The 23923-nt window shown below is 42.6% G+C and overlaps 1 protein-coding gene and 1 long non-coding RNA gene across 6 annotated transcripts in view; both read left to right on the top strand.

Moving 5' to 3' along the window:
• fgfr4 (fibroblast growth factor receptor 4) overlaps positions 1-18931 on the top strand; it is a 31093-nt gene extending 12162 nt beyond the window's left edge. The window contains exons 1-21 of one of the 3 annotated variants that reach the window (XM_077592219.1): positions 1129-1719; positions 3107-3307; positions 6906-7087; positions 7153-7303; positions 7385-7435; positions 7945-8181; positions 8953-9039; positions 9126-9292; positions 9371-9494; positions 10921-11111; positions 11195-11333; positions 11418-11611; positions 11686-11831; positions 12097-12218; positions 12305-12415; positions 12510-12700; positions 15262-15384; positions 15651-15721; positions 15794-15931; positions 15999-16104; positions 18257-18931. In XM_077592219.1, the coding sequence (XP_077448345.1) occupies positions 3217-3307; positions 6906-7087; positions 7153-7303; positions 7385-7435; positions 7945-8181; positions 8953-9039; positions 9126-9292; positions 9371-9494; positions 10921-11111; positions 11195-11333; positions 11418-11611; positions 11686-11831; positions 12097-12218; positions 12305-12415; positions 12510-12700; positions 15262-15384; positions 15651-15721; positions 15794-15931; positions 15999-16104; positions 18257-18433 (2799 nt within the window). In that variant the 5' untranslated portion in view covers positions 1129-1719; positions 3107-3216 and the 3' untranslated portion in view covers positions 18434-18931. Of the gene's footprint in view, positions 1-1128; positions 1720-3106; positions 3308-6905; positions 7088-7152; positions 7304-7384; positions 7436-7944; positions 8182-8952; positions 9040-9125; positions 9293-9370; positions 9495-10920; positions 11112-11194; positions 11334-11417; positions 11612-11685; positions 11832-12096; positions 12219-12304; positions 12416-12509; positions 12701-15261; positions 15385-15650; positions 15722-15793; positions 15932-15998; positions 16105-18256 lie in introns of those variants that run through there. The other 2 variants (XM_077592218.1, XM_077592217.1) reach the window with 2 other exon arrangements.
• A 3061-nt stretch (positions 18932-21992) lies between these two features.
• Positions 21993-23901, top strand: LOC144068609 (uncharacterized). 3 transcript variants are annotated; one of them, XR_013298219.1, is made up of 5 exons: positions 21993-22144; positions 22709-22792; positions 22884-22983; positions 23056-23134; positions 23814-23901. It is a non-coding gene; the product is annotated as an uncharacterized LOC144068609 (long non-coding RNA). The 3 variants fall into 3 exon arrangements; XR_013298218.1 differs by having other exon boundaries at positions 21994-22144; positions 23056-23190; XR_013298217.1 differs by lacking the exon at positions 23814-23901 and having other exon boundaries at positions 22002-22144; positions 23056-23261.
• Positions 23902-23923: the final 22 nt, after the last annotated feature.

Below are 23923 nucleotides of genomic sequence, written 5' to 3' on the forward strand. Positions count from 1 at the left end.
ATGTCTCGTGTAATATTGTTTTAATGATTGGTTGTTACTAAAGCATTTATCATTTTTTTCCATTTTCAGTACTAAATGCCACTATTTCATTTTGTGATATCGTGGACACTCTAATAAGGATGAAAATAGATATGGGCTACAAATGTAGTTTTATCATTGTATATGTTTTTGTATTAACTTTGCCATATTTTTTTACAATGCCAAGGCAACATAATAGTAAAGTAAAATGATACTTTGAATACCTAATGCTATAAAACTGTTTAATTGAAGCAGTATTCTATTCATACATTTAAAATAAGCATAGTATTCACATTGCATTTATAGCTGATAATTTTATGACTTAGTGTCATTAAATGTAACCAGCCACAACGAACAAAAAGGCAAGAGTTTTTAATTACAAAAACATTTTGACTATTCATGAATTCATTGGCCGCCATTGACTGCGATAAACGTCCAATCCATTTGAACTAGTGATAAACCTATTTAAATTCACATCAGAAGGATTTAAAAAAAAAACGTGATTGAACGTCCATCATCATCAATGGCAATGTTAATGAGATGATTAAAGCCCATCATTTGTTTTTGACACTTCTATGGAGTGTTAAAGTATAGAGAATGTGCTTATTGTTGTAATATGACATAGCATTGAGTGATTTGTTGATGTCTTCATAAACAAAACATAAATCTATTACACACTAATGGGATTAAACATTGTAGGAAATTCACAAAGCATCCCCTCAATAAAGCCACTTAATTGGATGCGAAATCTACCAGAAGGACCCCCATACACCCCCCTGCACTCAAACATTTGCATAAAGGGTCATTAAGACGCTATAAATATGTACTTGTCAAAAATAAACATTTTAATAACTCTTTATGGCGGCTATGGCACGCGACCACAAAACTTTGGGTCCAATTTTTCAAATTATAAAGAAAACAAGATTCCGCGCAAACTATTTAGCTGATGATTTTAATATTAATTTTCAGGGTTTGGAAGGATGAGGGGAGCCCAATCGGAGGGCAGGGGGTAACAGAAGCGCACCCTCCCCTCTTTCTCTTACCCACCCACCCACACACACCCACATACACACACCCTCCCCCAGCCACTCACGCACACACATTCACACACCATTGTTGTTGTGACTGCGTGCCGGTTTAGCGGCAGTGCAGTTGGAGCCCGACTGACGCACACACGCACACACACTCCCTCTTAAGACCCCGCTTGTCTTGAACGGACTCCTTCCTTGGCGGAGGTTCGGCAAAACCTACCCCGGATAAAGCCGCACATCGGAGGAAGGGGGTGACAGATTTGGACGCTGCGTCAAAAGACGCACCGGGCGGCTCAAAGGACTCCCGGATAAGGCGAGAGACACGGGGGGCTCACCCGGAGAGGACCGGAGAGGAGTGGATCGGACATCGGGGGCAGAGGAGAGGAGAGGAGAGGAGAAGAGCCCCTCCATGGATGTACTCTGAAAGCTTTTCCCCGCTCCTCGCACCAGGGACCCCGGCAGCTGTCGCCACTCGAGGGGGCGGGGGGCGACGCTGGATGCTGGTTCTGGTGGATTTATCCCCCCCGCGGATACACGAGGGTCCACTTGAGCAACTTTTTTTTTCCTGACAAGTGGACTACATGAGCCAAAAAGGAGGATTTCTGCGTTGAAACACTGGGATAAAAATTAAAAACAACAACAAAAAACTAAACAAAAACAAGGAGACGAGGTGCGTGTGCTTGGAACTTGGTTGCGTTCACGGTCCCCTGTTAAAAAAAAGTATCTTTTTTTCCAATGTATTTTGAAGTTTATTCGGAGTAGATATTCAAAGCTTTGTTTGCGAGATCCAGCCAAACAAATGTTAGACATTGAACCCGGTGGATGAGCGCTTGGTGGGCCAATCGCGTGGAGTTTGGACTTTTGGTACGTTTACACGACTTGCAAGTTGAAGTGCAATTAGCTCGTGGGCTGCCATTGACGGCGATAGGCGTCCAATTCAAATGGGTCAGGATCGATTGAAAGATTTGGAATGAAATGCAACTAAAAGAACACGAAAAAAAAGTACATTCGTTAACTAGCTGACTATAGATAGCTGTCCAATACATTTTGAGTGGGAGGGCTGCCAAAAATAATTGCATCAAATAGATTTGATGGACATTATACTGTCAATTGCAATGCATCACAAGTCAGCTTGGTTCAAAAGTAGTGTGACATTTTTAAAAGTTCCGTACTTAGTCTCCACTTATCAATCTCTGATGTCACAATTTTATTTTCATGAAAGCCATACTGTAAAATGTTATATATGGAGAATGATAGTCGCAAATATATAATTAAGGAAAGTAAAAATTGGAAGCTGAATGACATGTTTTTGCCAAGGAACTGCATTGAAGTACACTTTATACCCTGTAATCCTAAACAGTTCTACTGTGTGTACTTTGCTATAAAGTTTTGAACTATTTTAAGATTCATACCACTTGAACTGAAAGTGACTTCAAAGTCTGTAGGTTTTTTAAATTCCATGCTCCAAAAAATGTAGGAATCGCCCACAGTATCACACAAATATGCTCTAATTACAACTGACTTTAAAGTCAGTTAATTATTGAAATCAAGAGCAAATTTCACTGTATATGAAAATGCTCATTTTATATAGTGTAAAAAAATCCTGTTACAAAATAAAACATATTCGTACAGACGTGATAATTGGCTTGAGGGAGCCAGAACGTGCCGCTTTATCTCTCTGGTGCATTTAAATGTTGTTGTCTTTTGTGATAATAAAACCAGATAACTGGAGACGGAATTTGCATTAAAGAGAGTCTCTTATGTGGGGACATCACCAAGACAGAAAATGATTGCTTTAACAAGTCTGCTAGCATGGATTAGTTATTTTCTTTCACCTTAATGTTAAAGAAAACATTGTAGAGTGTCTCCTTCATTGGTCCGATAAAAGCAGAGTGAAAAAGCATTATGAAAGCAAGCGAGAGACCGTGTTGAGATTTCGATTCCTGGCAATTTTCAAGTGTTTTTTCCCCAGTCATTCTTTGGTTTTAGGCTTTTGCAGGGCACCTGGTTAAAAAAAGGGGCAATCACCTAACCGCCCTTATTTTGTCTCGTTTCAGCAGGATCCACGTTTGGGGACCGGCAGAGTCGCCGATGCCAGGAGCGGGCGCTTGATTAGCTGACTCCGGGCTTCCCAGATCATTTGGAAAAAGTCTCAAGGAGTTCAAGGATGGCGAGGGTTTACGCACTGTGCCTGGTCCTGATCTGCTGCTTGGACAGAATCCCGGCCAGAACCCACAAGGGGGCAGGAAGACTGAAAGGTCAGGAAACGGTTCTTTGTTGCGTCTTCATTTAAATCGTCAATATCACATTCCAGATTGGGTATTTGCGCCAATTTTACCACCAGGAATGGTTTTCCTAAGAGTCGAAATTCAGTTCATGTGTCAATCCGTCCAGTGTTTATTCTCCTCATTAGGCTACCAGATGAGTTGGCCTCCTGGGATTGGTCACTAGTCAATCATTAAGTGTCCCAACCCAGAATTTGAGAATTCATCAATTGAAAATATGCTAATAGCAGTCTGTTATCTGAACTAAACCGCAAGCGTGGTAAACAGCAAGTAGAGCGGAGGGACGTGAAAGGGCTTTTTGACGTGACTATTTTGCTCTTTAAATTTGGCTAAATTCCAACGTGATTTCGGCGGTTCCACTGTAAATTCCACGTCGCTTCACCTCCAGCTAGATGGAGAGCACAAAGGGGGCAAAGTGTGTTTGGGCTGCCTTAAAAAGTGCTACCTGATCTGCTGTGTGCCCCCAGGCTCGGAAGTGTAAATCTGCTGGGTCGCATGCCAGCTGGAGAAGACCAAGAAGAAGAGGAAGGGGGCGGAGGGAGGGAGGGATAGGGCGCCGTTCCTTTGACCATTTTTCCCGTTTGATGCTTTTCAAACAAGTGCCAAAAGCAATAAGAGCGAGGTTTTTATACGTCGCTTAAATGTTTTTCCACGCTTGGAAATGAAAGGTTTGTCGAAAGACATTGTTGACGCTTGCTGGGGGGCATCGAGCGTGGAAGTTCTAACCTGAGGCAAGGCTAGCCGAGGCCTGCTCCATAGACGCCCCGCCGACTATATTTGCCAGACAAACGAGTGAAGATGGGTCGTAGATAGACGAACAATTTAAAGACATTCCAAGCTTCTTTAAGATGTTGGTATGCAGAGACCACAAGAAAGAATGCAACCAAATTGCCCTTAAACATTGATTCAAAGCTACAGAAGAGTAGAAGAACTTTTTAAAAGCAGTGTAAATGCAAAAGTAATACCGTATTTTCTCGCATATTTGTCACTCAAAAAATGAGGACCGAATCAAGAGAACGGCTTATATGCGCATAAATTAGACTTGACATGCACGAAACTGCAAGGTGACAGACGGAACGCCATAACGCAAGACAGTGTGGCCGATAAGGTAATTTATTTCAGAATTGAGAAAAGATAAACAGATAAAACGCTAAGCAAAATTTATTTTGACATCTATGAATGAAATTCAAGGAAAAACGTATCTTCCATAAAACGTGAAAAAAACTCTCTTGTGCCTGCCATTGCTCGCTCATCTTTTCCAGGGATGCCAAAACTAGATCGCTATGGACACACTTCCTGGTTGTACTGGTCACATGACTTCCTTTTAGAATTTGTCGGAATGTGCAATCCAGCAGACGATCCTTTCGATTCATACAGTATCTCCGAAAAACAACGTGCGATGAGTTTTCTTAAGATTTTCCCTTCAAAATAACATTTGTACTCCCTATTAAAACCACGAATATGGAGGTGAAAATTGTGAATCAGAAATTGTAAAATTTAACGATTTTAAGGGTACGGCTTATAAGCGGAGGTGGCTTGGTTTTCTAAGGATTTTTTTGACTTCTCCATTTTTTTCTGTTACTCTTTTCTTAGCCTAGTGACCCTTCCCTAAAACCATGAATATGGAGGTGAAAATTGTGACTCAGGGGGCGTCTTATACGAGGGACATTGTAAAATTCAGCCATTTTAAGAGTGCGGCTTATATGCGAGAAAGTACGGTACATTTGGTTGGGTTAAATTTATCTAGTGAAAAAATTACAGGAATTGTCAGTAGTAGAGTCCAAATCTTTAAAGCGCCTTCTGTTATGTGTGATCTCTGACAACAACGAATGAGAGAATAACAGATGAAAGGCATAAAAAAATGAGGCATAAGTTGGTCCAAAAGAGGATTGTTTGAGCATGGCAGGGGTCCTTGTTTAACTATAAGGCATCCTCTTTAGCAGCCAATCAAAAGAGCAAAAGAAAAAGGGGATTATTTGTGGTCTGAACGGCGGGGGACTAGCGACATCAAGGACTAGCGACCGTGCCAAAGAATCTTTAGCATTGGGCTGGCAATTTTTATTTATTCCCGGGAGTGCATCTGCTGGTCAGGCCATTGAGCGGGACCACCGAGAGGCTCGTTACTCTGACAGCTTGACTTGACAGCCGCTTTGGCGATTTGGACTCTTTGGCGAGTTGACACCCGGCGTTTGAATTCGTGCACAATTGAGCGAGTTACAATTGAGCAGCCCGCCACCCGTCTCGCGGTTTGTTTACGTTTGTGAGTTGTTTTGTTTGCCCCCTCGCCTCCGGGTGACAATTCACACCCCGCCGCAGGTTCAACGGCAGGGCACGGTCGTCCCGGCAAGTTCATTAGCGCGAGTGCTCGGACTGCGACGACCCGATCGCTTCCCGAACTTTGCGAACAACACCGATTTGTGTTTCCGTACGGTCCTTTAGTTAGTTTGTTTGTTTTTTTTCCCATCGATGCTCAATGTTGCAATTGTGTATTCTGTTCCCCAGTACATTAGCAGTGTGTGTACTTTAGGGCAGTTAGTAAAAAAGGAAAAAAAAGGACAGCACTTCACTCTGACAGGGGAACAGATTGCCTTTTCACTAAGCACTCGCAGGAAGCAATCAAACAGAAAATTGCCCTGGAAAATTGCTCGTTCTGAGTGACTGAGCGGTAATGGAGGTCCTCGGCCGGGGAACGCGTATGCGAGTGGGCCGGCGCATGAATGGAGCGAGTGACCCAATGAATGGAGGCCACTGTGGCCGATGGTGACACGATAGTAGCCGGGTTATCTGGACACTCAATCGCCACTTCCTGGTAGCATTAAGCGAGCTTGTTCAGGTAGGAAGACATTCTCTTGATGACGGCTGTTTCGAGGGACAGCTGTTACTGTGCTTCAAATGTTTTGTTTTATCGTTCAAGACGGGATTTTGATCATATCTGTCAACTTGTAAGTTTTTTTCCCCCGTATTTTATACGTTTTTTATCATTTTAAATTGTGTACGCAAGGGAAAGCATCAGTTCGCATTCGACTTTGAGTTTGATTTATTTATTAAGGGACAGCACATATTAATGAACATATTCATATTCATGTTAATCAACACATACATATATATAAATATGTAAGATTGTAGCCGAGGGCTAATTTGCATATTTAGTCTCTTGTGCAGGTTAAAAGTAAATGATGACATACTCGCACACACGTAGTACAATTTTAGACAGCGTTGTGATCGCAACATTTGTATGGGATTTTTTAATATTTTTTTAAAGTACGTTTTTCAAGTCTATTCTGGATCGTTTCGGTCACTGGTAGCAGAGGAAAACAGGATCGTCGATTGCTAATATTATCATGCTTTAAGCATGATGTCCGCACGCGCATCAGTCACGTCCGCCTTAGAATCTTGAATTTAGTGCATACAAAAAGCGCACCGACTGATTCTCGATTTTAAAGTGCGCCCTATGGGAGTAAATATTCCGCGTTGTGTTTGTATGGTTTATTATCGCTTAATATGGTGAATTGCAATCATTAATAAGGGGAGCCAATTGGTATCTTTGATTCAGTTTGTTTTCACCCTTTAGATCGTCGGCTGTCGAGGCCCCTAATTGTGCCGGGGTACCCGGAGAACATCACGGCGTCAGTGAGCGCTCAGGCCAAGCTGATGTGTAAAGTCCATCGCCCTGCATCCACCAAGGTGCAGTGGTTGAAAGTGGGGCTTGGTGAGCCAGGCCAGGGCGGACCACCGCGTCTCAGACCACTCACGGTGAGTGATGATTGACAGACAGATAACCCCAAAAGTCACCTAGCTAAAATACGCCTCGTCTCCAGCCCCTGCAAAGCAATATGTCCAAGGTGAACGTTCTGCATCTGTACAACATCAGCCTGGAGGACGCCGGCGAGTACGTCTGCATGGCTGAGAGCAAACACAGAGGCAAAACCGTGCAAGCTATGCAGTCAGCGTGGCTGAAAGTTCTACCAGGTAAGACACTGTCCAAAAATTCCCGTCTAACTGACAGATATCACCTGCCTGAATTTGTAACACCTCAACCTTCTCACACAGGGGCCATCATTTCCAAAACAATGGATTCAGCCAAAGCAGCAATTCCACAAGGTAATGCCAATCATGAAGACTTTTTTTCAAACATGACAATACTTTTGAATAGAAGTGGTGAGAAATTTTAGAAGAAGGTCGGAAAGTGAGACCTCTAGATCTTGGTAAACATTTACCAAACCCCTTGCGCCGGTGCTCGGTTTAATGTCACGCTTTGACATGTTCATTAGCTTCATTCTCTCCTACGCGTTTGTTTAACATGAACTGGGGTAACAGTGGTTTTGCAGCCATCGCTTGGTCGATCTCCACCTCTCAGTAATCCACAAAAGGGACGACAACATAAAGGAGCTCAATAAGTGGGGGTGGGTCAAGTCGGTCCGTCCTCGTCTCCATGGCGATGTCATTGTTTAGGGGTGCGATACAACGGAAGGGTGGCCGACTGCCTTTAAAAAATTCGATGAAGAGGTAACCCGTTGACTGGTCTGATTTGCAGACTCATTGTCCACAAGTAGTTTTTGTTCAAGCTTTGTGAGAGTGATCTTCTCATCATCTTTTGTGATATTTCACAGAGAACCTCCTATTAGAGCCAGGAAATGTCCTGAAACTGCGCTGCGAAATGACTACTCGGCCAGGCATGGCAGTGAACTGGTACAAAACGGGAACCCGGCTAGTGCCCACGCCAAGAATCCAGATCCGAGGCGCTGTCCTGATGGTCACCGACATTACTTATGAGGATTCTGGAGTTTATGTATGCGTTCTCCGTGGAACCAGAGGACCCGTGAGGAACTTCACAGTCACTGTCACAGGTAAGGATGCAGAGGAAGTTACTAAGCGCTTCACCCTAAAGGGAAGTTGGACTGTTCCAAATGTAACAAATCAAGCCAAGGCATCAGTTCGCATTCGACTTTGAGTTTGATTTATTTAATAAGGGACAGCACATATTAATGAACATATTCATGTTAATCAACATATATATAAATATGTAAGATTGTAGCCGAGGGATAATTTCCATCTTTAGTCTCTTGTGCAGGTTGAAAGTAAATGATGACATACTCGCACATACACACATGTAGTACAATTTTAGACAGCGTTGTGATCGCATTTTTTTTCGTCTAACAGCCAGGCTTTAAGATGATTGGCAAAGAGGTTCAGGAATTGGAATTGGAATTGAGTTTCAGGTATGTGAGGCAAGGACAGAGGTGCTTTGCCTGAATGCACTCTTTTTGAAGGGAACTACTCAGTCACCTCTAGAGCCAGCCCTTGTTGATGTGTTGGAATTTTTCTGTACAAAATCTTGCAGTGGAGGAGGAGCTATGTGATGGAAGATTTTGTAAGCTAAGGTGGCATCTGCATATTTAGCAACATTGTCCCAGTTCAGGCGTTTTTTTAATTATTATTTTTTTAAATATCTGACAGTGGTGGTGCATTTTTGGTTTTCTGTCCAATACTTTCAGAGCTTGCTTATAAATGTTTTCAATCATTTTTAGTTTTGTCCTGCAGGCCAATGACCAACTTGTTAGGCAGGAAATAATGTGTGATTTGATTGTGTCAAAATAGAGTTTTGCTGTATTTCATAGATTCACTGGGCTCGGGGGATGATGACGAAGACAACGGCTTGGATGACCCATCAGAGATTGAAAATGATCAAGTTTACGTTTCGAGAGGTGAGTTAGAGGCGTATAGCAACATACTGTAGCTTCTTAAAGTCCAACCAAATGCTGAAACTTCAACTGGAATCTGGTCTTCACAGGTCCTTACTGGACCCACACCCAACGTATGGAGAAAAAGTTGTACGCCGTACCGGCGGGCAACACGGTGAAGTTCCGTTGTCCGGCCATGGGCAGTCCAATGCCCGGTATTCGTTGGCTGAAAAATGGAAGGGAGTTTAGAAGCGAACACCGTATCGGGGGCATTAAGGTAAGACCATTTTTCTCTCTCAATTCAATTGACCATCAATAAGTCTTATTGTGGTGTTTTTTTTGTTTTTTTTGCTAGCTGAGGCATCAACACTGGAGCCTGGTGATGGAGAGCGTCGTGCCGTCAGACAGAGGAAATTACACCTGCGTAGTTGAGAATAAATACGGCTCCATTTCTCACAGCTACGTCCTTGATGTCTTGGGTAAGATTCAGAAAGCTTGTGTCACTCCAGTCAGGGGGGGGAAGTTTCCTTTCGCATTTATTGTATCGAAATGTCCTGAAGAACATTTTTTATGGCGTCAGACCTGGCTCGCCTGCTTTCAAATGTAAAAAAGTAATGTTTCCCTGAGCTGAGGTTGTAAACAGTAAGTCTATAAAATGAATTAGATCTTAAAAGTTTGAATTTCAAGCCGTGCCATCTGACTGACTGTATTCATGGCAGTCCCGGCAGCGGTCATTAGTTAGCTCTTATGGAAAAAGCATCGCGCCTGCAAATGAAAGCCTCCAGTGTGAGGGGGATGATAATCGGGTGAGGGAAAGGTGACGGAGCGCCTGGCGTCGGCTGTGGCGGGCAGAATGTGGACGGTCAGGCGTCCAAAGCAGTTTTCTACCTGACCTGTGACTTGAGATGGAGGAAGGCGGCGAGGTTGTTTGTTCATTTGTTGGCTCGCCATCCACAGCGGGGTCAATTTCCTTTCCCCGGCCGACTGGGGGAAAGGACTAACGAGACGGTTAACGAGATCACAGAGCGAGACTAACCGCTGATCAAAGAAACCCCGGTGGCCAGCTGACAAATAGCTATGCCATTGAAGCTCCATTTTATCTGAAAATGCCATTTCTTTCTTATTGTGGCTCCAATGTGGCATTGACAACTACCGTATTTTCTCGCATATACGCCGTATTTGTCGCTAAAAAAAGATGACTGAATCAAGGGTAGGGCTTATATGCGTACAAATTTGACTTGCACGAAACTGCAAGGTGACAGACAAAACGTCATAACGCAAGACAATACGGCCAGTACGGTCATTTATTTCAAAATAGAGAAAAGATAAACAGATAAAACGCCAAACAAAATTTATTTTGACGTCTATGAATGAAATTCAAGAAAGAAAGAAAAACATAAAACGTGAAAAAACGTACCTGTTCACTCAGGGCACCGCCATCTTAACTACGGATGAGAAACTAGACCGCTACGGACAAACTTCCTGATTGTACTGATCACGTGACTTCCTTTTTTAATTTGTCTACGTGCAGGCAACACCGTTTAGGAATGTGCAATCCAGCAGACCATCCTTTCAATTGATACAGTATTTTAGAAATACCATGTGCGATGATTTTTCTTAAGATTTTTCCTTCAGATTAACACATTTGTACTCCCTATTAAAACCATGAACATGGAGGTGAAAATTGTGAATCAGAAATTGTAAAATTCGATTTTAAGGGTACGGCTTAAATGCGAGGTGGCTTATATGCGAGAAAATATGTATGAAATATAGTTTTCTAAGAATTGTTTTAACTTCTGCAGTTTTTCTGATACCCTTTTCTTAGCCTAGCGACCCCTGGTCTCCTTGCATCTCTAAAACGTGAGATAACAGAGCCATTTCTTTGCTCATTTCTTGCCCATTTAGAGCGCTCCCCCCATAGACCCATCCTCCAGGCAGGTCTACCGGCCAACACCACGGCAGTCGTGGGCAGCGACGTCCAATTCCAATGTAAAGTCTACAGCGACGCACAGCCACACATTCAGTGGCTCAAACACATCGAGAGGAACGGCAGTCGATACGGTCCTGATGGGACACCCTACGTCCAGGTCCTCAAGGTTGGTGATTTTTCTCTATTTTTTGTCTGGACTGTTATTTTTACGGGTTGTAACTTCGTTTTTTTCTCTGATATTTGACGTAGACTGGCAGTCTGAACACGTCCGAGGTGGAGGTCCTCTATCTGTCTAAAATCACGATGGATGATGCAGGAGAGTACACATGTTTGGCTGGAAATTCAATCGGTTATACCTACCAGTCGGCCTGGCTCGCCGTCCTGTCAGGTAAAGGAAAACTTATTCCTTTGGGGGATTTGACCACATCTGGTGCCAAGTTTGAACGACTAATGAATGGATTCCGTCCCGCAGAGGAAGAAGCCGTAGACGCCGCGGACGCCATCGAGACAAAGTACACCGACATCATCATCTACGCCTGCGGCTTCCTGGCTCTGGCCATGGCCATCGTCATTGTGGTCTTGTGTCGGATGCAAGTCCAGCCAAGACGTGAGCCGTTCGACGTCCTTCCGGTGCAGAAGCTTTCAAAGTTCCCGCTGCGCAGACAGGTGCGTAATACGCAAAAGTTCAACTGCGCAATTCACGAGAAAGAGATCACGGAACCCTTTGTTTCCCGTTTCAGTACTCGGTGGACTCGAATTCATCGGGGAAGTCCAGCGCGTCTCTAATGAGGGTGGCTCGCTTGTCATCCAGCTGCTCTCCCATGCTGGCCGGAGTGATGGAATTTGAATTACCCTACGACCCCGATTGGGAGTTCCCAAGAGACAAGTAAGATACCGATACCATTGTAGACTTCGCTTGAATGTATCATGTAAAAAAAAAAATCTGTCTTGAGCTTCAAAAACAGTCATTTCTCCACAGCTTGGGTTAAGTACCCAGGGCTTACTCACAAAATTTTAAATTGTAGCTTTCTGGTCATGCAGGGGACTAAAAAGAAACCGATGTTTGAAGAAATGGGCGCCCCAAATTATGCCTGTGTACAATTTTCACTTGAAGGCATTTATTTTTAACCAACCCCTGTCGTCTTTCATAGCTTGACACTTGGGAAACCTCTGGGCGAAGGCTGCTTCGGCCAAGTGGTTAGAGCCGAGGCCTACGGCATTAACAAGGATGCTCCCAACCAGGCAACTACCGTGGCTGTTAAAATGCTCAAAGGTAAAACCAAACCCTTCAAGTTATATCTTCTAAAGAAGTTAGTTGAAGTCCCTGCAGATGTGAAAATATATATTTTATCGTCAAAGATGATGCCACGGATAAAGATCTGGCAGACCTCATCTCAGAGATGGAGCTGATGAAGGTTATGGACAAACACAAGAACATCATCAACTTGCTTGGAGTCTGCACACAGGACGGTGAGTTAAGACCCAGGACGACTTGACCAAGCCCTGAAAAACTGGTCGTTGATCAGTTTTCCCGTTATTTTTGCTCCCTCACCCGGAAAACCAGGACCTCTGTATGTCCTGGTGGAGTACGCCTCTAAAGGCAGTCTGCGAGAGTACCTGCGAGCGCGTCGGCCACCGGGCATGGACTACACTTTCGACGTTACCAAGGTGCCTGAGGAGCAGCTCACCTTCAAGGACTTGCTGTCTTGTGCCTACCAGGTGGCCCGAGGGATGGAGTATCTGGCCTCCAAAAGGGTAGGTCTTAACTTTAAATGGACAAAAATTGGACCCAGTCGCTCAGTACACACAACTCGCATAACACGAACAACCACAGTAGGTAATAATCATCATAATAGACCGTATAAACCAGGGGCGCTCACCCTGTTTTGCTCCAAGATCTACTTTTCAATGAGCCAACCTCCCGTGATCTACTTTGTTGTTAGGGTTAGAATTCAGGGGTGTGCAAACAAGTTCAGGTTTTTCATCCGCAGACACTTTAACCAATGGGGGTTGTGCTGAAATGAGAAGCAACTCATTGCAATCCAATGATTGCACTTCTAACATATCACATTTAGATTAGGTTAGATTAGATAACTTTAGTCGTCCCATATTTGGGAAATTTTACTGTCACAGTAGCAACAGGGTGAGAATACAGACACAGCAAAAGACATTTTAGACATAAATAAATAGGTAATAAATAATTAATTAAATAAATAGATGTACCACCATTTCTCTTTTTTACAGGCCACTGACAAAGCTCAGCATTTATTATTAATTAATGATATTCTTTGCATTAGACTCTATCAACATGTGTATATGGGAGCTCTAGCGATTCATAATTAGCGTAGCTAAGGAAATCGACAGAATGGAGGGATCCAAATGTTATTGTCATGCGATCTACCAATAGTACCTTGGCGATCTACCAATAGTTCCTTGGCAATCGCCATCTACGTAATGGGCACCCACGATATAAACCATTCCTTTCTACTACGCCTTCTCCACACCCGCACACTCTTGTGCCCATGACAAGATTGCAACTCTAGATTGGCTCTCGTCTGGTAATTTTAAATAAAAATATTGCTTACAATGCCACAATTTAGTGGCGGTTGCAACAATGAACCGCAAAACAGCACAAAGATATCAGATTTGGACGATGGTTTCTCCAGTGTTTAAACTTGTTTATTTAGAGTAAAAGCCAGATGGTTTGTGGTCAGTGGCTCCGGGCCACTTGCTGCAGCTTTGGATGTTAATTCAACCGCCAGAATGCAGTTGCGAAGAAACGGCGCCAACCACGTAGGAAACTCAAAATCGGATGTCCCGTAAGGGTCAATATCTCTAAATTGTTCATGTTTAAGTGGAAGGGTAATTAACTGTCTACATACTTGGAATTCACAGTTGGGCTAGCATAGACATTCCTAAAGACGTGAAAATGCGTATTTGCTGCCGAAGGAGTTAACGCCTTAAGATCAATACCCCAGATGGGTCTTTTTCGCCTTCTTCTAGAGCCCCACCAGCACCCATCTTTTGGTTGATTTCCCAGCATACTCTCTCTTTGCGCTCTCACTTATCAACATGCTTCTTTGTCCAGCAGCCACGGTCTGAGACTCTTGTGCTGTTTACTCTCCTCCACCCATCTGTCGCTCCTCGCCATCTTCAGGCTTTTGTCCCTTTTAGCGCCGCCATAAATCTGTTAGCAAACAGACTGTCTGGGCGGAGGCATCAGGTTTCTGGGCTGTGAGGCCACTGCCAGAGCCTGAAAGCAACCCTCCATTATGGGGAGGCCCGCAAACCGAGGCCGGTCCTGCAAAAAAAAAAGCCTGAGTCTATTTCGAAAGAAAACCAAAATAAGCTTTAATGACACCCATTCAAGTTGAATAAAATGTGCCTTTCACGGGGTTTTCTATATAAAGATGTTTGCGTTGAGGAAAATACCACATATATGTTGACCTACGTATACAGGAAAAAGCAAATGGTCAGCACTCTTGCCTGGGGTTCTGGGTTTGAATCTTAGCTTCAGCATTCCTGTGGTATTTCTAAATGTATTTGTGTTTCTTCTTCATACGAAGAACGAGAATATCATTTTTGGATGAAATGTGGGTTTATTCGGTCATCGCAACACTACGCCACGCATGCCGAAGGGTACCGCACAATGCTACTAGATGAAACCTGACCAGTTCTCACTTCTAATGTTGAACATCTGATATTCCCCCAAAGATGGAGGGGTCTTTTTTTCTCGGTTTCCTCTCAGGAACAACCAGACAAGAAAAACTTTGCGTTTGGTTCAAGCTTTTTTTTCATCTACTACAAGGGTGTCAGACTCGGGTTGGTTCGCGGGCCGCTTTAACGTCAACTTGATTTGACGTGGGCTGGACCATTTTAGATATAATATTTAGATTTTGTTTTTTATAAATGGATTAAAAGAACTGGATTAAAAGCCCTGAATATTCTGTTTTTTTATAGATCTAAAACAATGTTTATTTTAGCTTTTTATATATATTTTTAGATTTTACAAAATAATTTTTGAACTAAAAACACAGAAAAAATGGATTAAAAATTTACAATTATTGATTTAAAAGGGGGAAAATCATGAAATTGAATATACATCTATACTCTTCATTTTTATTTCATCCTAAAACAGAAAGTTGGCACTCATGATTTACTTTCCCGGGCCACACAAAATGATGCGGCGGGCCAGATTTGGCCCCCGGGCCGCCACTTTGACACATGGTCTACTATGAGTCTGTTTTGCTTGACCAGAATGGATGCAGAGTATTCAAGCCCCTCTTCCGTGGGGGTCTTTGTATTTGTTTTTACAGTGCATTCATCGAGATTTGGCAGCCAGGAACGTTCTAGTGACAGAGGACAACGTGATGAAGATCGCCGACTTCGGACTGGCGAGGGGCGTCCACCAGATCGACTACTACAAGAAGACCACCAACGTGAGCCTCGCCCACTTTGCTCTTGACGTCCAGACGCCGCTCAGATGGCTAACTCTTGATTGGCGTGAAGCTTAATGGGACGTAATTAGAAAGGAGGGCAGGGTGGCGGGGGTGGGGGGGATTCAGCTCTGGCCAGACTTTAGCGAGGGAGGTGTCTTTTACAGTCAGACAATGAAAGTTGTACTTTTTAATGCATGCAGCTGTGTTGGCTGGGCAACTCAGGGGTGGGGTTCTAATGCGTGTCTGCGCCCCCCCCCCCGATGCAGGGACGCCTGCCAGTGAAGTGGATGGCACCGGAGGCCTTGTTTGACCGGGTCTACACCCACCAGAGTGACGTGTAAGCACCACACGGCGCCGTAGACAAAAACCTTTCCAACCGTCCCTTGAATAAAATCTCCCGATCTGGCAGGTGGTCCTTCGGCGTGCTCATGTGGGAGATCTTCACCTTGGGGGGTTCGCCGTACCCCGGTATTCCCGTGGAGGAGCTTTTCAAATTGCTGAAGGAAGGACATCGCATGGACAAGCCGTCCAACTGCACCCACGAACTGTAAGATGGAACGCAAAGTTTTTCGGCCTGCTCAGTTTTCTAACCCTTTTTTTTTATTAATATGAAGCTATATGATGATGCGTGAGTGCTGGCATGCGGTTCCCACCCAGAGGCCCACCTTCAAGCAGCTGGTGGAGCAACTGGACAAGGTGCTGCTGTCCATCTCTGATGAGGTAAGATGATAATCCGATGGTCACGCCGCCATTTTTTGTGTTTTGTTTTTGTGACGTCAAGGAAGCAATCATAAGCTTTGACGTATTGGTTCAACATCAGCTTTTTTTTTTAAACATACCGTATTTTCACGACTATATGGCGCATCGTATTTTTAGCCGCAAACAAACAAAGGACGCACCGTTTTAGATGCATATATATTATATATGAATATCTAACCGCAATAGCGCTGGCTACCGGAAGCAGCCCCAGACTCTTATTTCCGGTTTCCGGTGCGCAGTGACTGCTGGGAAATATAGTTCTTGCATGCTACACTCACACGCTAAAAACACGTTTTTAAAAAGGCAACAGAAGCAAAACTGAGTTTGGTTGTACTTTATTTAGCCATTTTACAACTTACTCACGTCATCATCACCCACAAATCCATCAAAGTCCTCATTTTCTGTGTCCGAATTGAACAATTTTCCAAATCAGTCATCGAAAACGCAGAGTTTTATACGTTCGTCCAGGCGGCCACAATCCATTCGCAAATAGTAGCTAGCTGGTAGCTAGCGTAACTTTTCCAACGGTGCTTTCCAAGCTTCGTCATGCTGTGTTGATGTCCATGTATACAGGCCACAATCCATTGGGTGTATTGACAAAAGAACTACTACATATCCCAGCAGTCACTGCGCAGTATTTTGTCTACGGGAAAATAGTAGAGTCGGTGTACCCTATCGACTGATTTATTTTATTTTATCGTGATAAGAATTTTAGTATTAGTCCATATATAAAGCGCACTGGATTATAAGGCGCCCTGTCTATTTTGGAGAAAATGTAAGACTTTTATGTGCGCCTTATAGTCGTGAAAATACGGTAATCTTTTGCCCATCTGTCAGTTTTCCGACCAAAATATAACCCCAAATTTGCCCTCTCCTGGAGTGCGCTAACACACATGCATGCCAGATGGCCTCCATTCTCGCACCGGGATGTAAAATTTGGCGCAAAACCCCAAAAAACTAAACAAAATGCTTTCTATCCAGTGTGCGCAGCAATTATATGTTATTGATTTCTTGATGAACAACAGATGTTCTCGGAATGGCGCGTAAAAGCAAAGTCGCCACAAATGAGTCCGACGCCGCTCCAAAAAACCGCCACTGGCACCACATTCTGCAGAAAAAGAAAACATCCAAACTCTATTTCCGGGGCACTACAATAAAAAAACATGTCATTACAAAACTGCCACTCTAAAAAGTCCAGCTAAGCGCAATATCCACGTATGTGGACGCTAGAATTTATGGCATTACAGACACTCCCCTACTTACGAACGAGTTACGTTCCGAGCGATTGTTCGTAAGGTTAATTTGTTCGTAAGTTGCTTCAGTGCTATATTTTGTAATATAATTTATGTTTAAGGCCTATATAAGTATATTGAAGGTTTATATAAGTATGTTTAAGGCTTGTATAAGTAACACACAGTATGTACATGTACGTAATAAGATAAATAAAATGAAGTTTAACTTACTTTTGGAAGATGAACTCGATGCTTAAGGAGATGATGGAGGAAGAGGAGGATTTTATATCATGCGAGGGTCTTCATCGTCGCTGGAATGGGCTTCAAAAGTTACTTCCTCCTCCATAACTTCAATGTAGGAAGAAGTTGAGGGTCGAGGAGAAGAAGATGAGGGTTGATGAGTATCTTCCTTGGAGGATTTACTAGAAAGTGACCGAAAGAAGCGATCTAACGACGACGTTTGCACCGTTTTCTTCTTATTTTCATCATAAATGATGAGGTAGCACTGTATGGCATCATTCAATTGATTTGCAACCTTTGTGCAAAGTTCAATATTTGGGTCTTGCTGCTCGAAGAGTGTGATGGCCTTATCTATGAGCGAATTTCTTCGTGGTATTAGCGGCGGAAAGAAGCACTACTCGGAAAAAGGCGCGCAATACAAAATCGAACTTACAAACATTTTTCGACATAAACGCAATTTGCAGACATGTTCGTATGTACCGTTGTTCGTAAATCCAATGTTCGTAAGTAGGGGAGCGTCTGTATTTTTGGACCAATGACGGATGCCCGAAAGCTCCAAATTCCCGCAGTAAATTTTGTATTGTTCTAATTTCCCCGCTCATTAACATGTGCCTTCTTTCTCTCTGTCTCGGTACAAGCAGTATTTGGACCTGTCGACGCCTTTCGAGCAGTACTCGCCGTCATGCGAGGACACGTCCAGCTCGTGCTCCTCGGACGACGACTCGGTTTTCGCTCACGACGCCGTTTCTAACGAGCCTCGCCTGCTCGGCTACCGGGACGCGCCGTCATGCGGGGACGCCAAGACGGCGCTCCGATAGGAGCCCCTAAACCGGCAGAACTTGCCCCCCCCTCCCCCAGGAAGACGCTACACAAACAGAGCACTGAGGACCGAGACGTACTTTAAAACCCCCCGAGCGGGGACGTTGGAGGTAACCGCGGCACTAAAAAACACACCCGAAGAAATGCCAGGAGTCGGAATCTTCTTTTGAAAGACGTTTTTGTTTTAACAAGGAAAAGAAATATAGATTTATTTTGCTATGTTAAAGAAAGGAAGCGATTGTTAATTATAAAGCTCTCTATATAAGATTATTTTACTTTTCTGTTGCTTATTTAAAAGAAAAAGTCTTAAATCTCAGGATCTCTTGTGCTTAAAAGAAAGAAAAAAAAAAGGTGGAAGAAGTGCCTGAATTTACGATTTCCTGTGAATATATTAGAATAACTAAAGTATTGTATGTATATATATATATCTATATATATATATCATCCGGCGGTGACGCAAATACAATTGCCTTTATAAATTATTTTGTACGACACAATCGAGTCACGCCTCAAATGTTTGGACCAAAACAAACAGAAAAAAATCTTTCATTCATTTTCTGTAGCGCTTATCCTCACCGGGGGTGCTGGAGCCTATCCCAGCCAGCTTTTGGCAGCATGCAGGAGGCACCCTGAATTGATCGCCAGCTAATCGTATAGCATAAAGCTCACACTAGGAGCAATTTAGTGTTCAATTACCCTACCGAGCAAATTTTGTGGGATGTGGGAGGAAACTGGAGTACCCGGAGAAAACCCACACAAGCCCAGGACCCATGTGCAAACTCCACACAGGGATGTCCGATCGAACCCTTATCTCATAACTGTCAGGCTAAAAATATGCATAATTAATTTCATTTCTTTTTCTTCTAACTGAATTCTGATTGAATTTTTTTTTAAACAAAACAAATGTTTGTCGTATTCAGAATTTTGGAGGCTTCAGGATACAAAGGCTTCCTATTTTAGGGACATGGGGGCACAGGGGCGGGGTGCGTTCTTCTGAATGTAAAAGCTAGTGTGATTTATTTGAAATAGAAGAGCATCCATAGAAAGGAACTGGAGAGGAGGATGGTGGAAGGGGAGGGGGGTTCTCATTGGTCATTCCTTTTGTGAGCCACTAACCCTTCACCCAGGCCCCAGAGTGGTCCCCGGGTGGGTCCCCGTGCGGTTGGGACAATGAGAGCCTTTAAAACGGGCGTGTCTGCTGTCCCGTCGGCGCTTGTGTGCAAATGAAAAGGGGCTCTTATTATGTTAATAAAAGACATACCCTGATACCACCCCACCCACACAAAGCTAACCTTCCAGACCCCCAAACAAACACCCCCACTATCTTATGGCCAGGGTGCAATCTTTGAAAAGAAATGTCTTAATTCATGTACTCCAATAAGACCAGCTGCAGATCACACCGGTGTATCCTTCTTTTTTTTTTTGCATAGCATTTTTTTATTCATTCATTCATTTTCCAAAGCGCTTATCCTCACAAGAGGGGTGCCGGAGCCTATCCCAGCTGACAAGGAAGGGGGACACCTTGAATTGATGGCCAGCCAATCGCACAGACAACCATTCGCAATTACACTTGGGGGCAATTTACAGTGTTCAACCAGCCTACCCTGCATATTTTTGGGACGTGGAAGGAAATCGGAGTACCCATAGAAAAGCCACGCTAACCCAAGTAGAACATGCAAACAAGGTCCGAACCTGGGAAATCGCTTTACCACTCGTCCTTTTAATTTTATGAATACTTTTATATTTAGATGGAGATGTTGGGTTGTTGTTTCATAAATGGCAGCACCTCGTTTGTCCGCGTAGAAGAAGAAAAGCAAGAAGAAGTGACGTGAGAGAGACGAGAGACAGACGGGCGCTGAGGAGGAGACACGGCCAGACAAAACCGGGGGGGTTCAAAGGTCAAGAGGAAGGGTGGAGAGGGCAGTGGGCGTCCTCGTCAGCTTTTTCAAGCCCTTGCGTCTTATCTCGCCGCGTGCTTCACATGATCGCTTCTTGTAGCACATTCAAAGACGCTGTGTGGTCTTCTGTGTGTGTGTGTGTGTGGGTAGAATCACTCGCCCGCGATAAATCTCAGTCAGTCGGCACGTCGAAGGCACCCTGGGGTCTTCGTGCAGGTCATTTTAAAGGAGTCCCAACGCTGTCTGGGCTCTTAAATGCCTAAAGTTGGATTGGCTATCCAACAAGTGAACTTGTGGTTTTTACCGAAAATCAATTTGACCTAACAACGTTAAACTCGGTGGGCCCATTTACGACGAAGAGACCCACACATGGAAAAAAAAAAAAGTCTGCCAGGAAGGCACAGAAAGTCTGCTGTTCTGGTTTGAGACATTCTTTTTCCAATCATTTTTTCACCATTTTGAGCTGTTTATATGCTGCGTCCATTCCCAAAAGCGCTTAGTCCGGTCATTCTGTCTAACTCAACAGTGTCAGGAATAACTAAAGCAACAATCTCCTTCCGGCAAATGAGAATTTTGGCCTTTCCATGGCAACGTGGGGGTTCCAATCATACTTTTAGCCACTTAAATCTGTGAACACTTCCTGGAAAAAAATCAAATAAAATAGTATAGTACATTTTTAACCCTATATTTTGGAGTATGATTTTTAAAAAAAACATGCCCCATGTTTGGTTAAAAGTTTAAAACAACATGTTCCTTTCGTGTGTGTGTGTGGAGCCAGCTAGTGATTTTACAAGGCTGTCATTATGCTTCCATGCGCTTACGTTCCGGGCCAATGAAAACAGCCTTTGACTTCCATTTCCCCGATTGCATGTACGGCTCAAAATAACTCCGTCTCAGCACTGTCGTCCGTCTATCCGTGATCCGTTTTCTCATTAGAGGCAGCGGGGAGGGAGGGACACACCCGGACTGGTCGCCGGTCAATCACTAACACACTGGTGGTGCTATCAGTGTAATTTTTTTAAATTTTAAATCTGTCCTGTTCAGCTACTTAGACTCAGAGAATGTGAGTGTCCTTATAGACAAAGTAAGTGGAATATTTACTGTTTCTCCTTTTTTTATTAACTTATTTTTAATAGACAAAGTAAAAGGAATATTTACTCTTTCTCCTTTTTTAAATCTTATTTTTGATCTACAAAAATATATTGTTCCTTTTTTGAATGTTTTTTAATTCTATTAATAAAATAAAACTAAATATTTTTTGTTTTTCATGTAAATATACCTATAGTATTTTACTAAATATATTTTCTGTTATTCTGATTTTTTAAAATGCAAATTATATTTAATTTCCTGTTCTTTTTTAGAAAAGAAAGATAAAAACATTAGATACATTCCTTTCCTCTTTTAATTTTTTTTAATGAGAAAATCTAAATACACTATTTACTGTTTTCCCATTTTAATTTAAAAAAGCTATAACAATCAAACATAAAATAAGAAAATAAAAAATACAAGAGAATATTTGCCAATAAGAGACTCAAAAAGAGGTTTTGGACAAATCTTAATATCTATAAATAATCTAGTGGCAATCCGGAAATGACACATTCATTATTCGATTAATTGTAGACATAAAGTTGAGAGGACAGGACAAACCACCTCGTAGAGCGCGGTAAGCAAGCCGCCATCTTTTCCACATTCAATATGGCGGCGGGACAATATGGGCGTGGTTTCGACCAGTTTACACACAGCTGGGTAAATTACGCACATGCGCAGTCTCTCGCCCTTTGGAGCAGCCATTTCTATATGGACGCCATCGAGGTAAGGCGTAGGGCAATTTACTCGCCTAAGTGCATTTTTATCACGATACCGGTAGATTTATTAGGACTAAATTGAGCCCAAAACGCCAACAAATCTGTTAGTTTAATGCCAGGTTGAACACACCGTCGACAAAGTAAGTTTGGGCTCCTTTTCCTCACCGGCTGTGTGCCGCATGTGACTAGCTAGCTATCTTAGCATTAGCTCGCGACGACGCTCCCCATTTGACTTAAAAGGTATTTTCCATTATTGAGTCGTTTAATGTAATCAAACAAAGCCGAGACATCAACGCACAGTTTGCTGGGCATAGGCTCACTCAAAAATGACATCCAGATGTAATTGTTCTATTTTCACAAAAAAAAATGTTAAGCCAACTTTCTTAGCTGTTAACATCAGTCTGTATATTTAATCGCTTTGACTGGAAAAGGGAAAATAGCACGGATCACTCACTAACTTATTTTCATTCTTTATCTTGATCATTTAACACATTTCATGTAAGATTTCTCTTTCCGATAATTGTTTGGCAACACCCAAATAGCTTAGTTAAATCAAGTTTTCCTTGTTTAGCATCAACATGTAGCTCTTCCCCCGTGCCATGTACACTCGCACTATTGAGGTTACAGGAAAGGAGACTGGGCCAGCCAGATCAAGGTAAACTACTTCCCAAAAAAAATACACTTAAGCCTATCTATTGAATTTCCAGTCTCTATATGTTAACTTTTGCTCTTTTTGTTGTTGCAAGTTTTCCCTGTTTATCATCAACGTGCAGCTCTTCCTGTGTGCCCACAACACTCCCACTCGCACCCTTGAGGTTACAGGAGAGGGGATTGGCTCAGACTAAGGTAAAACTACTCCACCTTAGCCTATTTGTTGAATCATCAGGCTTTATTTATAATAACTTTTTCACGCAACAGGTCCGCATCCAGGCTGGAGGGTCAAGTGATCTTCCTCACAGGCTGCCTGCTTGAAGATGCTTCTGAACTTCTTATATAGGTAAAGTCCACAGCTCTCCTGCTTGTGCTGGCAAAGTGATAGGCCAGACCCCTCAGGTAAGGATCTTATTTTTAAAGATTAGAAACTTCATTTAATGTTAACATTAAATGAAGTTTCTAACGTAGATTTTGGTACAATTAGTTTTAAAAACTAAAGTGTACCAAAATCTACATTAGAAACTTCATTTAATGTTAACATGAAATGGAGTTTCTAACGTAGATTTTGGTACAATTAGTTTTAAAAACTAATTAGTACCAAAATCTACGTTAGAAACTTCATTTCATGTTAACATTAAATGAAGTTTCTAACGTAGATTTTGGTACAATTAGTTTTAAAAACTAAAGTGTACCAAAATCTACATTAGAAACTTCATTTAATGTTAACATGAAATGGAGTTTCTAACGTAGATTTTGGTACAATTAGTTTTAAAAACTAATTAGTACCAAAATCTACGTTAGAAACTTCATTTAATGTTAACATGAAATGAAGTTTCTAACGTAGATTTTGGTACAACTAGTTAAGTATTTGTTTCCAAGTGTGGATTTAAGAAAAAAAAAAACACAGAAGAAAAACCTTCCAATTCTGTGTTTTTTTTTTTCATTTTTATACTTATAATAAAACAGAAATCAAGCCATAAAATTAGTGGTTTTTTTGCCTAAGTGTTTTTTCTTGTCTGCAGGTGGAGAAAACTGTCTACATCAACCAACATGATGACTAAGTGTGCAATAATTAAAATGTGTTCTTGTTAATAAAGAATTTGAACTTTTCATGTTACTTGCATTCTTTTGC

The sequence above is a fragment of the Stigmatopora argus genome, chromosome 22 (genome assembly GCF_051989625.1).
Source record: "Stigmatopora argus isolate UIUO_Sarg chromosome 22, RoL_Sarg_1.0, whole genome shotgun sequence".
Classification (NCBI taxonomy): Eukaryota; Metazoa; Chordata; class Actinopteri; order Syngnathiformes; family Syngnathidae; genus Stigmatopora; species Stigmatopora argus.